Consider the following 14,589-nt stretch of genomic DNA (forward strand, 5'->3'; position numbering starts at 1 on the left):
CTTGTTCATTAAGGTGTAACTTTTTTCAAGGGTTTTCGCAGTGAGACAAATGGTAAAAATCTATTTGATTTCTGTGAACCTGCACTCTTCCAGGTGTACAGTCGTTTTGGGTGTTGTTTTGAAGAATGTATTCAAGATGACCGAGTTGTTTTCTTCACAGAACTGTATCAGGTGTTCATCTCTGTTGTTCAAGCCCATATGCTCCTACTGCATTTCCACACTCCTCTCTGCCAACGTTTGCATTCAAATCACCCATGACTCTCGAAATGTCTCCACTCTTCACACGCTTCAATGCTTTTTGCACCTCCTCATTAGAGTACTTAAACTTCATCAGTGATCCTGTGTGGACCCATACAGTTGGAAACCCACAATGTTCATCCATTTCTCTTTAAATTTTGCCATAATCATTCTCTCTGATATTGCCAATATCCCTGCATGGTTCTTGCTACCTTCTTTGTCATCATTATTCCGACTCCATTCTTGTGTTTACTGCCACCTGAGAAGATCATCACCAGTTTACCTTTGTCTATTTTCTTAGATTCCATCCATCTAACATCTGCCAATCCTAAAATGTTGATGTTGAGTCTTACCATCTCTCTCATGCAGTTGTCTATTTTATCACTCTGGTAGGAGAGTCCTCACATTCCGAATTCCGATTTTCAAGAGTTCTTGTCTGGGTTTGAGAGCATCATCAGATGGTAAACTTTTTTCCCATTTTTGGGCTGCCCTTGTCATTCACCTAGCTATTCCTACTTCTTAGCAAGTCCTCTTCTTCCCTGTTCCTATTTACAATAGATCTTTCTGCAGGTGGACCAGGTCTGCCTATATCACTACTGCTGTTTATGCTAGATTCAATGACTATGGGTGATACTTGGTGAGTACCCTGACTCTTTAAGCATCACCATTCTGCTGTACACATGTCTCACATTTTGCTGTCGTGCCTTCTGAGCCATTGACTCTGAATAGAGAGTTCAGGCTTTGTGCACTTGGAAAAGGGTGACACCCCTTATACAGCATCTTGCGAAGTTGCTGTTCCCCTCACTCAATCTAGCACGCCAGCCGAGGCGAGGTCCCAGAATATGTAAGAGTTCATAACAGCGGAGACCACTGATCCTTGTCCACACCCATACGGTCTTGAACGTGTGGCTGACAAGTGTACAAAGGGACTACTCGCATACTACACCATACACACCAATGAGAGGTACAAGAATGCTTTCCCTTAACCAGGTGCAGACATCAATTCAGATCACGGCTTGCTTGTAATGAAGATGAAGATCAAGCTGAAAATCCCGAAAAGAAATCCCATGAAAGATCAAGCCAACATAGACAGACAGACAGATGAAGGTGTGATGAAGTGTGCTGTGGAGGTTACTATCAAATATGAAGCTTAACTTCAGAAAGTGTCGGATCAAGATCTTAGTGAGGAGGGAATGGCAGAAAGTCATTGGGAAGGATTGAAACAGCATGAAACCCACAGTAACCAAGATGGTCTCTCAGAAAGAGAGGAGGACATTTTAAGCAAAGATTGACGGAGAAAAATGAAGCAGAAATTGGAGTATGAGAGAAGGTTAGCTAGAAATATAAAAATGGACAGACAGAGTTTCTGCAAGTATTTAAAAAGGAAAAGAGTAACTCAAGTGAGCATTAGTCCTTTAGCGAGAGAGAGTCTAGGGAATTAACAATGGAAATGGCTGAAATGTTGAACTGCAGAAGACACAAGTAACACTCCAGAAATACTTGTAATTCAAGAGGTGAAAGGGAAGGAGGTACTTAAAACAATTATAATCACCAGGGAAAGGGTACTAAGAAAACAATTCGAACTAAAAGCTGACAGGTCCCCAGGACTGATGGCCTGCATCCTGGGTCTTAAAAGAAGTAGCTACTGAGATAATAGATGCATTGGCCAAAATTTTTCAAAATTCCCTAGATTCTGGAAAGGTTCCATCAGATTGGAAAATAGCAAATGTAACTCCTCTTTTCAAGAAAGGAGGGAGTCAGAAAGCAGGAAACTACAGGCTATCTGTCGTAGGGAAATTGCTAGAATCATTAAGGAGGTTATAGTAGGGCACTTAGAAACTCTTAATGCGATCAGGCAGAATCAGCATTATTTTGTGAAAGGGAAATAGTGCTTGACTAATTTGTTAGAGCTCTTCGAGGAAGTAACAAGCAATGTGGATAAAGGGGAACCTGTGGATGTGGTGTTCTTGCATTTCCAAAAGGCATTTGTCAAACATTACATACTGCACAAGATAAGAGCTCATGGTGTAGGTGATAACATAGTAGCATGGATAGAGGATTGATTAGCTAACAGGAAGCAAAGAGGTGGGATAAATGGGGCATTTTCAGGTTGGCAAGCTGTACCTAGTGAAGTGCCATAGGAATCAGTGCTGGGGCCTCCACTATTTACAGTCTATATCAATGGATGAAGGGACTGAATGTATGGTTACTAAACTTGCTGATGACGCAAAGATAAGTAGGAAAGTAAGTTTTGAAGAGGATATAAGGAGTCTGCAAAGAGATATAGCTAGATTGAGTGGGCAGAAGTTTGGCAGATGGGTATAATGTGGGAAAATGTGAACTTGTCCAATTTGACAGGAAGAATAGAAAAGCAGTGTATTATTTGAATGAAGAGCGGTGCAGTGGTTAGCACCGCAGCCTCACAGCTCCAGGGACCCGAGTTCAATTCTGGGTACTGCCTGTGCGGAGTTGGCAAGTTCTCCTTGTGACCGTGTGGGTTTTTGCCGGGTGCTCCGGTTTCCTCCCACCGCCAAAGACTTGCAGGTGATAGGTAAATTGGCCATTGTAAATTGCCCCTAGTGTAGGTAGGTGATGGGGAATATGGGATTACTGTAGGGCTAGTATAAATGGGTGGTTGTTGGTCGGCACAGACTCGGTGGGCCGAAGGGCCTGTTTCAGTGCTGTATCTCTAAAAAAAAAAGATTGGAGAACTCTGCAGTATGGAGGGATCTGGGTGTTCTAGTGCATGATTCACAGAAGGTTGGTAGGCAGGTACAGCAAGTGATTAAGAAGGCAAATGGAATGTTGTCATTTATTGCAAGAGGAATTGAATATAAATAATATGTATATGGCATTTAGGAAGGACAGGAAGCTAGGAAATTGAGGGTTAGCTCTGTTAATTAATGATGGTATTAGTGCCAAAGAGAGGGATGACCCTAAGTTCAGGAAACCAGGATGTAGAAGCAGTTTGGGTAGAGATGAGAAATCATAAAGGCAATAAGTCACTTGTGGGAGTGATCAACAGGCCACCTAACGTTAACCGCACTAGGACGGGGTATAAAGGAAGAAATAATGGCAGCCCGTCAGAAAGGTACGGCAATAATCATGGGGAATTTTAACCTACATAAAGACAGGAAAAATCAGATGGACCGAGGTAGCCCAGATGAGGAGTACATAGAATTTTTGGGATAATTTCTTGGAACGATGCGTTCTGGAGCCAACCAGAGAGCAGGCTATACGAGACCTGGTATTGTGCAACGAGATGTCATTAATTAATCCTCTCATATTTAAGGTGCCTCTATGTAGCAGCGATCATAATGTGATTTGAATTTTACATTCAGTTTGAAGGAGAGAAGAGTGGGTCCAAGACCAGTATTTTAAACTTAAATAAGGGCAATTATGAGGGCATGAAAGCAGAGCTTGCTAAAGTGAACTGGCAAATTAGGTTAAGGGATAGGTCAATAGCGATGCAGTGGCAGATATTTAAGGGGATGTTTCAGAATACACCGAATAGATACATTCCACTGAGAAAGAAAAATTCCAAGTGCGGGGTGGGGACCTGCCATCCGTGGTTAACTAAAACAGATAACGATAGTATTAAACTTAAAAGAAAAAGCCTATAATTGCGCCAAGATGGGAGGCAGGTCAGAAGATTGGACAGAATATATAAAACAGCAAAGATTGACAAAGATTGATGAAGGTAAAAATTAGAGTACGAAAGAAAGCTAGCTGGAAATGTAAAGATAGATAATAAGAATTTCTATAGATATTTAAAAAAGAGTTAACAAAGTGAGTGTTGGTCCTACAGAAAGTAAGTCTGAGGAATTAATGGATAATAAGGAGATGGCAGATGAATTGACCAGATATTTTGCATCAGTCTTCACTGTTGAGGATACAAGTGACATCCCAGAATTAGATGCAAGTCAGGAAATGGAACTCAAGAAAATTACAATCACCAGGGAAGTGGTACTGAACAAATTGTTGGAGCTGCGGGCTGACAGGTCCCCGGGTTCTGATGGACTTCATCCTAGGGTGTTAAAAAAAGTGGCTAGTGAGATAGTTGATACGTTAGTTTTCATTTTCCAAAATTCCCTAGATTCGGGGAAGGTTCCGCTGCACTGGAACATAGTGAATGTAACTCCATTATTCAAAAAGGGAGGGAGACAGAAAGCAGGAAACTACAGGCCAGTTAGCTTTACATCTGTCTTGGGGAAAATGTTAGAAGCTATTATTAAAGACGTTATAGCAGGGCACTTAGAAAAATTGAAGGTAATGAGGCAGAGTCAATATGGTTTTGTTAAAGGGGAATAATGTTTAATTTATTGGAGTTCTTTGAGGGAGTTACATGTGCTGTGGATGAAAGGGAACCGGTGTTGGAATTAGATTTCCAGAAGGCATTTGATCCACATCAAAGATTATTGCACAGATTAGAAACTTATGGTGTAGGGGATAACGTATTGGCATGCATAGAAGATTGGCTAGCTAACAAGAAACAGAGTAGGCATAAATGGGTCATTTTCTGGTTGGCAAGATGTGACGAGTGGTGTGCCACAGGGATCTGTACTGGGGCCTCAACTTTATACAATTTTTATATAAATGACTTGGATGAAGGGACCGAAGGTATGGGTGCTAAAATTGCTGATGACACAAAGATAGGTAGGAAAGTAGGTTTTGAAGAGGATGTAAGGAAGCTACGAAGGGATATTGATAGGTTAAGTGACTGGGCAAAAATCTGGCAGATGGAGTATAATGTGGGAAAATGCAAAGTTGTCCATTTTGGCAGAATAAAAAAGCATATTATCTAAATGGTGAGAGATCGCAGTACTCTGAGATGCAGAGGGGTCTGGGTGTCCTAGTGCATGAATCGTAAAAGGTTAATATGCAGGTGCAGCACGTAATTAGGAAAGCTAATCGAATGTTATCCTTTATCGCGAGGGGAATTGAATACAAAAGTAGGGAGGTTATGCTTCAACTATGCAAGGCGTTGGTGAGACCACGTCTAGAGTACTGTGTACAACATTTGTCTCCTTATTTAAGGAAGGACTGAACTGTGTTGTAAGCAGTTCAAAGAAGGTTTACTAGATTGATAGCTGGAATGGGCGGGCTATCTTAGGAGGAAAGATTAGACAGGCTAGGCTTGTGTCCGCTGGAATTTAGAAGGATAAGAGGCGACTTGATTGAAACATATAAGATCCTGAGGGGACTCGACAGGGTCGATGCTGAGAGGATGTTTTCCCTTGTGGGTGAGACTAGAACTCGGGGACACGGATTAAAAATTAGAGGTCTTGCATTTAAGATGAAGCTGAGGTGAAATTTTTTTTGAGTGTTGTTAGTCTGTGGAATTCTGTTCCCCAGAGAGCAGTGGAGGCAGGGTCACTTAATATCTTTAAGGCTGAATTAGATTGACAAAAGAGTCGGAGGTTATAGCAGGTAGATCGGAATGTAGAGTTGAGGCCACAATCAGATCAGCCGTGATCTTATAGAAAGGCGGAGCAGGCTCAAGGGGCCAAATGGCCTACTCCTGCTCCTAATTTGTATGTTTGAGTGGATAACTGATGAAATACTAGATATGATGGAGAAAAGGAGACAATTGGAACAATAAAGAAGAATATGATGAAATAGAAAATTGTGATCGCTGAATCCCCCACTACCATTGACCAGAAACGGAACTGGAGTAGCTATATAAATACCGTGGCTACAAGAGCAGGTCAGAGGCTAGGAATCCTGCCGTGAGTAACTCTCCTTCTGACGCCCCAAAACCTGTCCACCATCTACAAGGCACAAGTCAGGAGTGTGATTGAATAATCTCCACTTGATTGGATGTGTGTAGCTCCAACAACGCTCAAGAAGCTCGACACCATCCAGGACAAAGCAGCCCGCTTGATTGGCACCCCATCTACAAACATTCACTCCCTCCACCACTGACGCACAGTGGCAGCAGTGTGTACCATCTACAAGATGCACTGCACCAACGCACCAAGGCTCCTTAGACAGCACCTTCCAAACCCATGACCTCTATCACCTAAAAGGACAAGGGCAGCAGATGCATAGAACACTACCACCTGCAAGTTCCCCTCCAAACCAACACCATCCTGACTTGGAACTGTATCGCTGTTCCTTCACTGTCGTTGGGTCAAAATCCTGGAACTCCCTTCCTCACAGCACTGTGGGTGTATCTACCCCACATGGACTGCAATGGTTCACGAAGGCAGTTCACCACCACCTTCTCGAGGGCAATTAGATATGGACAATAAATGCTAGCAGGTAAATGCATGTAGACGGTCCTGGGGACATGGGTTCAAATCTCACCAAGGCAGCTCGTTGAATTTAAATTCCATTAATTAATAATTTGGAATTGAAAGCTAGTGTCAGTAATGGTTCCATGAAACCATCATTGATTGTTGTAAAAACCCATCTTGTTCACTAATGTCCTTTTTGGAAGGAACTCTGCTGTCCTACATTTGACTCCAGACCCAAAGCAGTGTGGCTGACTCTTAACTCCTCTCTGAAATGGCCTAGCAAGCCATTCAGTTATCAAAGGCAACTAGGGATGGGCAACAAATGCTCCTTGCCAGTGACGCCTGCGTACCATGAAAGATTTTCCAAAAAGGGACAAGTGGTGTAAGATTGTTGCAAGGAAATAGAACTGGATAAAAGTAACACTATGAAAGCATTGCATGAGAAAGTTAAAGCACTGACAGATGAGAAGAAAAGAATAACTACAAATACTGGCTATATAAGGAGCAAGGAAGGTGAACTTCTCTTCGAACAAGAAAATGTAGAGAAATGATGGGTGGAGTTCAACAGTGAGCTGTATGACGATGGAGACAAATGAATTGGTACCATGTGAGATCATGGAGGCAGAAGTCAGTGCAATGATCAAAAAGATGAATGCAAAGAAAACACCTGGAATCGATGAGTTACCAACTGAATGCCTGAAAGCCCTGAATGATAACATTGGGATACTGACAGACCTCTGCAACAAAATTTACAGAACAGGATTCATACCTGAGGATCTTGTGCTGTCAGTGTTCATTAAGCTCCCAAAAAATCAAAAGCCCTAGAGTGTTCAGAGTACAGGATAATAAGCCTCATGAGCCATGTGATGAAACTTATTCTAATCATTTTGGAAAGAAATGATGAGTCTATAGAAGCAGAGAGTCGGTCAGGATTCAGACCCAAGAAAGGAACAAGAGGGGGCATCTTTAACTTGAGAGTAGTCACTGAAAGATACTTGGAAGTGTAAAAACGTGTATGTATGCTTTATAGATTGAGAAGACCATAGAAGAGATAGTCGACCATCAGAAAATAATGGAGTATTTAAACTAACTAGAAATTGACAAATGATAAAAGGATAATCCAGAATCTGTATTGGAATCCAAGAGCGGTGATGAGACTTGGTTAGTAGCTTGACAGACAGCTTCCTAATCAAAAGAGGAGTGCGGCAGGGATGTGTTATGTCCCCAAAACTGTTCAACGAGTACACTGATGCTATCTTTAGAGACATCGAAGATCTACCAGGTTGCAACATTGGTGGGTTGAACCTCAACAACTTGAGATACACACGACACTGCACTGATTGCGGAGTCAGAAGAGGCACTACAGGAAATTGTGAGTAAAGTGAATGCAAGGAATGTCAAACATGGTTTAAGATTGAATGTGAAGACCACCAAGAAAATGGTGATAAGCAAAGACCTAACCCCGGAAATGAAAATTGATGTAAATGGACAAGTCCTGGAACAAGTGAAAAGGTTTGCATACCTTGGGCAGATTATTATAGATGATGGGAGATGTGATTGTGAGATTTGAAGGAGAATTGAGATAGCCAAGACCAGCTTCGGCAGAATGAAGGACATGTTCATATCAAAGAAACTGAATCTGCATCCTAGGAAAAGAATACTGAGGCGCTACATTTTGTCATCTGTTATATGCCTTAGTGACATGGATCACAAAGAGACTATTGATAAGCTGAAGGCATTTGTGATGTGGACATATAGGAGGATGCTCTACACATTCTACACAGCCAAAGACTACTGAAGTGCTGGAATTGGATGGAGGAAATTAGTGCATAACATCAAAGAGAGAGAGATATATTTCGGCCACATCATTCGAGCAGAAGGTGGACAGATAATTATTGGAAGGAAAGATGGATGGAAAATGCAGGAAAGGGAAGTAGAGGAGAAAATGGATGACTGATGTAATGGACTATGTGGAATGTGTAAAGTGTAGCACAGGATAGACAGAGGTGGAGATCCATGGCATCAACCTCTGGGAAGATGACACCAATGAACGAAAATGGCGTAAAAGGGCAAGTTGTTGTCAATTCACTGATTTCTTGGGGATTGCGCTCTGTGGGGATCTCAACAATGCATTCACAATGCATAGAATCACTGATGACAAGTTCTGGATTTCTGCGTTATTCTGCACATGTGCAGACTTCCGAGTTTGCTGTCACTTTCAGTGAAGTAATGATACTGAACGTCGACCATTTTACACTCATTAGCACTGTGAAATTTTGCCCTTTAGTTTCCAGCATGATAAATATGAGGACATATACATGTTTCTTTGCCCCTGCACTAAACACTTATTCATAGCTGATTTTGATTGAAGTAACACCATTGGAAATATACTGCGGTGTGCATAATCTTGAGCTAGTTTCTCACTCATCCCTACTCGCCAACCTCCTTGTAGAGCAGAATAAGCAGAGACTTTTACTCCTTGTGTATAATAATTAATCAGTGGGTTTTTCCTAGACCCCAGTTATTTTACTTTTTTTCAGCCCTTGTTGGTGTATGCTGCAGTTCTTTATTACAGAATTTTTTTTTGCAAAATGTACTTCAAAAACAGATAAGATCATGTGTGGCATTTGTACACTGGTGTAGTAAAGTTGACTCCAGGCTTTCTTTCCCCCTTAGGTTCCGTTGGAATGGTATGGTGCACCGTGATAAGGTCCAGCTGAAGAACAGTGTGATGACTCTTCTATCGCGTGTAAGTTGTCTTACTAACTTTTCTCCTTTTCTGACCTCCTAACCCTACCATCAGCTATGTGCATTTACAGTGGAACTTGTACAAACAGATGTCCCCCAGAAAACGGACAGTTACTGACAGACCTAAATAACTTGCATTGTAATAAATACAAACTGTAGCTTGAAACCACGGACACTTGCAAATTATGAACTATGGGCACCCTTCAATGCACCAAGTCTGTTTAAAAACTTAAAACTGGTAGGTATGTGGCAGCAGAGAAGCTGCTCTATCTCTGGGATTGAATGTTTGCATGGCTCTAACACCGATAAAAGGGTTTCTCTGCTGCTATGGATGCTGGCTAATGAGATCACCATTACATATAAGGTGGGAACTGCTGGTAGACAGAGGCAGGCAGGCAGGGGCCCTGAAATCATCAGGTGGGGTGAGACTGGTCATTGGGGGCTTGAATGAGATTGGGAAATTTGAACTCTCGAGATGAGATAGAGTCTGGGAGCTTGGAGGGTAACATGAATGATTTCTCCTCTCCCCGCCCTTGTTTTCTCCTTTTTCAACTGCTCCCTGGTGGTCTCCTGCTGCTTGGAACTTCTTGTAACAGCTGCTAGTGTGAAACAACAAAAAGAATATCAACTGTAGGCGACCCATCCTAAGGTAAATCTATCTCTAGAAGTCATGTGATCCATTGTCATGTAGTCAGAACTTCATGTGAGCAAACCTCCAGGAATACCCCTAACCAAAGTTAGCAACCTGACTCCACTGATTCATATATTACTGATGAGCCGTGAACACTAACCCCGCGCGCACCCCCCCCCCCCCCCCCCCCCCCTTTCAACCACGACCCAGGATTTCAGACATTAGCAGTTGTAGCACAAGGAGGGGTCCTGGACAGGAGTCTGCAGGGCATTAATTTCCCCCTCACTCTGGCCCACTGCAGGCACCTCACCATGTGCAGCCTGCCAATGTAGCAGATCCCAGAATCTGCAATCCCTCCTCAATGGAAATGAACCCTGGGATGGCAATGAACTAGGAAATCCAATGAACTGAAATCATATCCTGTTAGGGCTCTGGAATTGGGCATGATCTGAGGTCAGGGCGAGATAAAAGAAGAATGCTGCAGGAGATAAAGCCAGTCACATATTTGGTTTATTCAGTTTACTGTATATACATTGACCATTTTTCAAATAAAGGATGCCTGATGCAAGTCACAGAGTTGGCTCTAATTTACATGTTTCGCTGTACATAGTTTCTAGTGATTGAAAATAGGCCTGGGTGGGTCTTGAACCGTCTTTGAATACTTAGGTTATATTTTAACATTTAAAATGAGAATTCGGAGCAGAAATAGGCCATTCTGCTATTTCTTTGAGCTTGCTCTGCCATTCAATACGATCATGGTGATCTACCTCAATTCCTGCTTTCTGCACTATCCCAATATCCCTTAATTCTCTTCCTATCCAAAAATGTATCTATCTCAGTCTTGAATATACGAGTATCCTCAGCTCTGTGGGACAGAGAATTTCAAGATCCACAACCCTTTGAGTGAAGAAATTTCTCTTCATCTCAGCCCTAAATGGCCGACCACCCTAGTTCTTGACTCCCCAGCCAGGGAAAACTTTGTCCCAACATCTACCCTATCAAGCCTCTTAATTTTACATGATTAATTAGATCATCCCATTCTTTTAAATTCTAGGGTGTATAGCCTCGTCTACTGCGTTTCTCCTCATAGGACAATTCCCTTCTCCCAGGAATCCGTCTAGTGAACCTTTGTTGCACACCCTCCAAGACAAATATACCCATCTTTGGGTGAGGAGACTGTGGTCTGACCAATGCCATGTAAAATTGTAAGACTCCCTCACTCTTGCACTCTAATTACTCATGAAATAAAGGTTTAACGTACTATTAGCTTTCCTAATTGCTCGCTGTACCTGCATGTTAACTTTCTGTGATTCTTGTATTAAGGACACCTAGGTTCTTCTGAACAGCAACATTTCCCAGTTTCTCACCATTTAAAAAATATTCTGCTCTTCTATTTTTCTTTCCAAAGTGGATAACTTCATTCTTCCCCATATATTCCATCTGCCATGTTCTTGCCTACTCACTTAACCTGTCTATATCCCTCTTTGTGTTCTCCTCACAGCTTACTTTCCTACCTAACTTTGTCGTCAACAAACTTGGAGACATTACACTCGGTCCCCTCATCCAAGTCATTGGTATAGATTGTAAATAGCTGTGCCCCTAGCACTGATCCTTGCAGTACCCTGCTAGTTACAGCCTGCCAACTCGAAAATGATCCTTTAATTCCTGCTCTCTGTTTTGTCTCCGTTAACCAATCTTCAGCCCTTGCTAATATATTATCTCCAGTCCCAAGAACAAAGAACAGTACAGCACAGGAACAGGCCATTCGGCCCTCCAAGCCTGCGCCCATCATTATGCCTGTCTAAACTAAAACATTCTGCACTTCCGGGGTCCGTATCCCTCTATTCCCATCCTATTCATGTATTTGTCAAGATGCCTCTTAAACATCCTAATTTTGTGTAGTAACCTCTTGTGTGTCACCCTTATTGAATGCTTATTTAAAAATCCAAAAGCACTGCATCCACTGGTTTCCCCATGCCAGTTACAACCTCAAACTCTTAACACATTCGCCAAAAACACTATTTTGTTGCCGTGTCCCTAATAGATTCCAGCACTTTCTCTACTGCTGATGTCTGGCTGACTGGCTTACGGTTCCCTGTTTCTTTTCTTCCTCCTTTTGTGAATAGTGTTTATGTTTGCTACCTTCCAATCCATGGGGACTATTCTAGAATCTTGGGAATTCTGGAAAATCAAAACCAATGCATCCACTATCTCTAGCTACCTCTTTTAAAACCCTTGGTTGCAGGCCATCAGATCCAGGGAACTTGTCGACTTTATGTTCCATTAATTTCACTAGTACTATTTCTTTGCTAATAATATCCTTCAATGGAGGTGGTAGTGTTCCACTGTTTTCACTCTCCTCTGTAACAATAACAAAACTTGTATTTTGTTACCATCTTTAACATAGTAATATGTCCCAAGGCACTTCACAGGGCTGTTAGCAAACAAAATTTGATAATGATTACTCACCTGTAGTATATTTCCAGGGGTACCAGCAACTCTGGAGTGAAGGTATTAATGAATAACCTGAAATAGAGAAAATACATCTGCCTTTTTCTGTGGAGGCAGTAGAGTTATTAACAGTTTTGTTGAAGTGTTAAGTCTTGCTTATGCTTAAAGTCCTTTCTGGAGAAAGTGTGAACTGTGATTTTATTTAAAGGAAATAATTTTCTTCCTTTTGCATATTACCTTGGAGATATTGAAGTTACTGCAGAGTCAAAAGATAACCATAAAGATTGGTTAATAAGTGATTTCTTGTGCTGGTCTTCCACCTGTTTCGTTCTTTATGCCAGATTCAGACTTCGAGGTTTTTATTTTTACTAAGGAGAAAGTTTGGATCTAAAGGTGTACTTTGAATACAGAGTTATGCAAAGTGATGGCTTCACTTTGTTTGGATTTCTGAAGCTTCTGTATTCCTGTTTCTACAAGATTCTGTAACTAATACTGGAGCAAGTGGCAGTTAATTCATTGTCCTCCTATAATCATTACGGCAAAGAAAGATGCCATTTGGTTGATCGAGTTCATGAGGGAATGGTTGCCCGTTTGTTTCTCGGGCCTATAAGTAAAGTGGCATTCCATGCAAGTTCTGGGCTCCTGATACGTGAGAGATAAACAGGCTCCGAGGAGCGACTCTGAAGAAGCAGAGTCTCTATCTCCAGAGCCAGGTCAAGGACTGCATCAAAAAAGCCCCACAGTTGAGGGTGGGGGACATCTAATGGAGGACATTTTAGTTTCAGTTCAAGCTGACTTTTTTTTGGTGTTCGGTTAGTTTATGTTGATAAGCTCCTGTGTTTTCCATAAATGGCTGGCAGTGGGTAAAAACAGCTGAAGTGACTGATTACTTTCCCTTAATTTTTTTTTTGTCGGTTTCCAGAGTTAATTTGAGTGCTGATTTGAGGATTATTTATCCAGTGTTCAGTTGACTGAAATGTTATCCGTATATGTATCTTAGGAGGGTGAAGTTGCAGTGTGTTTTCTTGGAACAAGGGAGCACTTGATTTTTGGAGATTGTGCAAAGATTAAGTTTTTTCTTTTGACAAACTGGCTTTATGTTTTGCTGCTTAATATATGACTTTAGTTCCAGTAAAACAGACAATTGTGTTTTCTAAAATCTGTTTAGATTTGAAAGGAATTATTGATCAACATTTCTTCTGTCTCCTCAGGGTACTCATAATATCATGGTGGAAGAGGCTTACATCAAAGATGCACTTTCCCGCATTGTGGTAGAAATGATCAAGAGGGAGTGGCCACAGCAGTGGCCAGATATGCTAAATGAAATGGATAAGCTAACTGCCATGGGGGTAAGTCCAAATCTGCCAGTAGTAGGTACTCCAATGTGAATATGTTCTTTTGCAATAGTTTGTAAATTCTGTGCTGTTAATGTTTTCTGCAATTCCAACTTTGCCTTCTCCTTTTGTTTCTGTATCTGTCTCTTTACATAAAATTACATAGAAAGTACAGCACAGAAACAAGCCAATCCATCCATGCTGGCATTTAGATTCCACTCGAGCCTTCACCATCCTTTTTCAGTTAACTCGATGAACATAACCCTCTATTCCCTTCTCCCTCATAGGCTTATCTAGCCTGTCCTTAAATGCAACTAATGTATTCACCTCAACCACTCCCTGTGGTAATGACACATTGGCTGGAATTTTATGCCCCCCCCCTGCCCCCAAAGAAGAACGGGGTGGTGGTGGGGGGTGCGGTGGAGTAAATTTGGAGTGGGAGGCTTGGGGAGCCCTTCCTGACCACCTTCCACCTCCGCTGCCATTCTATGTGGGGTGGCAGTGACGACTGTCTGCCCCAGGCCAATCAAGGCCCTTAAGTGACCAGGTGCCCGACGGAGGGCCACCCCCGATGCCCCAATCACGCCCAGCGCCCAACACGGCCCGTGCCCCCCAATCGACCCCCGCTTGCTTCGCTGGGGCTCGACCGATCACCCCCTGCGAGGCCCCCAAAAACACTTTTTTTCATCTTGAAGCTGGGTTGCAGTCCCAGCAGTGGCCACCGGTCCTGGTGACGCTCCTGGGACTAAGGGCTGCTGGCCCACTGGTCAGCAGCTCATTTCAGCGGGGCTTCCTGCCTCAATAAGGTGGAAGTCCTGCCTCAGACCAATTAAGGTAAAATGCGGTCTGGATCTTCAGACCTGGCAGAGGCGGGAACGCCACCAACCTTTCGGTCTGTGGACAGTTTCCGTCAGAGCGTAAAATTCTGGCCATTCTCACCACTCTGGGT

At 42.4% G+C, this 14,589-nt stretch overlaps 1 protein-coding gene across 1 annotated transcript in view; it reads left to right on the plus strand.

Moving 5' to 3' along the window:
- LOC137376530 (exportin-5) overlaps nt 1-14,589 on the plus strand; it is a 107,760-nt gene that overhangs the window by 22,726 nt on the left and 70,445 nt on the right. The window contains exons 3-4 of the mRNA XM_068045251.1: nt 9,153-9,225; nt 13,518-13,655. Coding sequence (XP_067901352.1) covers nt 9,153-9,225; nt 13,518-13,655 — 211 coding nt within the window. The remainder of the gene's footprint in view (nt 1-9,152; nt 9,226-13,517; nt 13,656-14,589) is intronic.

Source organism: Heterodontus francisci, chromosome 13, assembly GCF_036365525.1.
Source record: "Heterodontus francisci isolate sHetFra1 chromosome 13, sHetFra1.hap1, whole genome shotgun sequence".
Lineage (NCBI taxonomy): Eukaryota > Metazoa > Chordata > Chondrichthyes > Heterodontiformes > Heterodontidae > Heterodontus > Heterodontus francisci.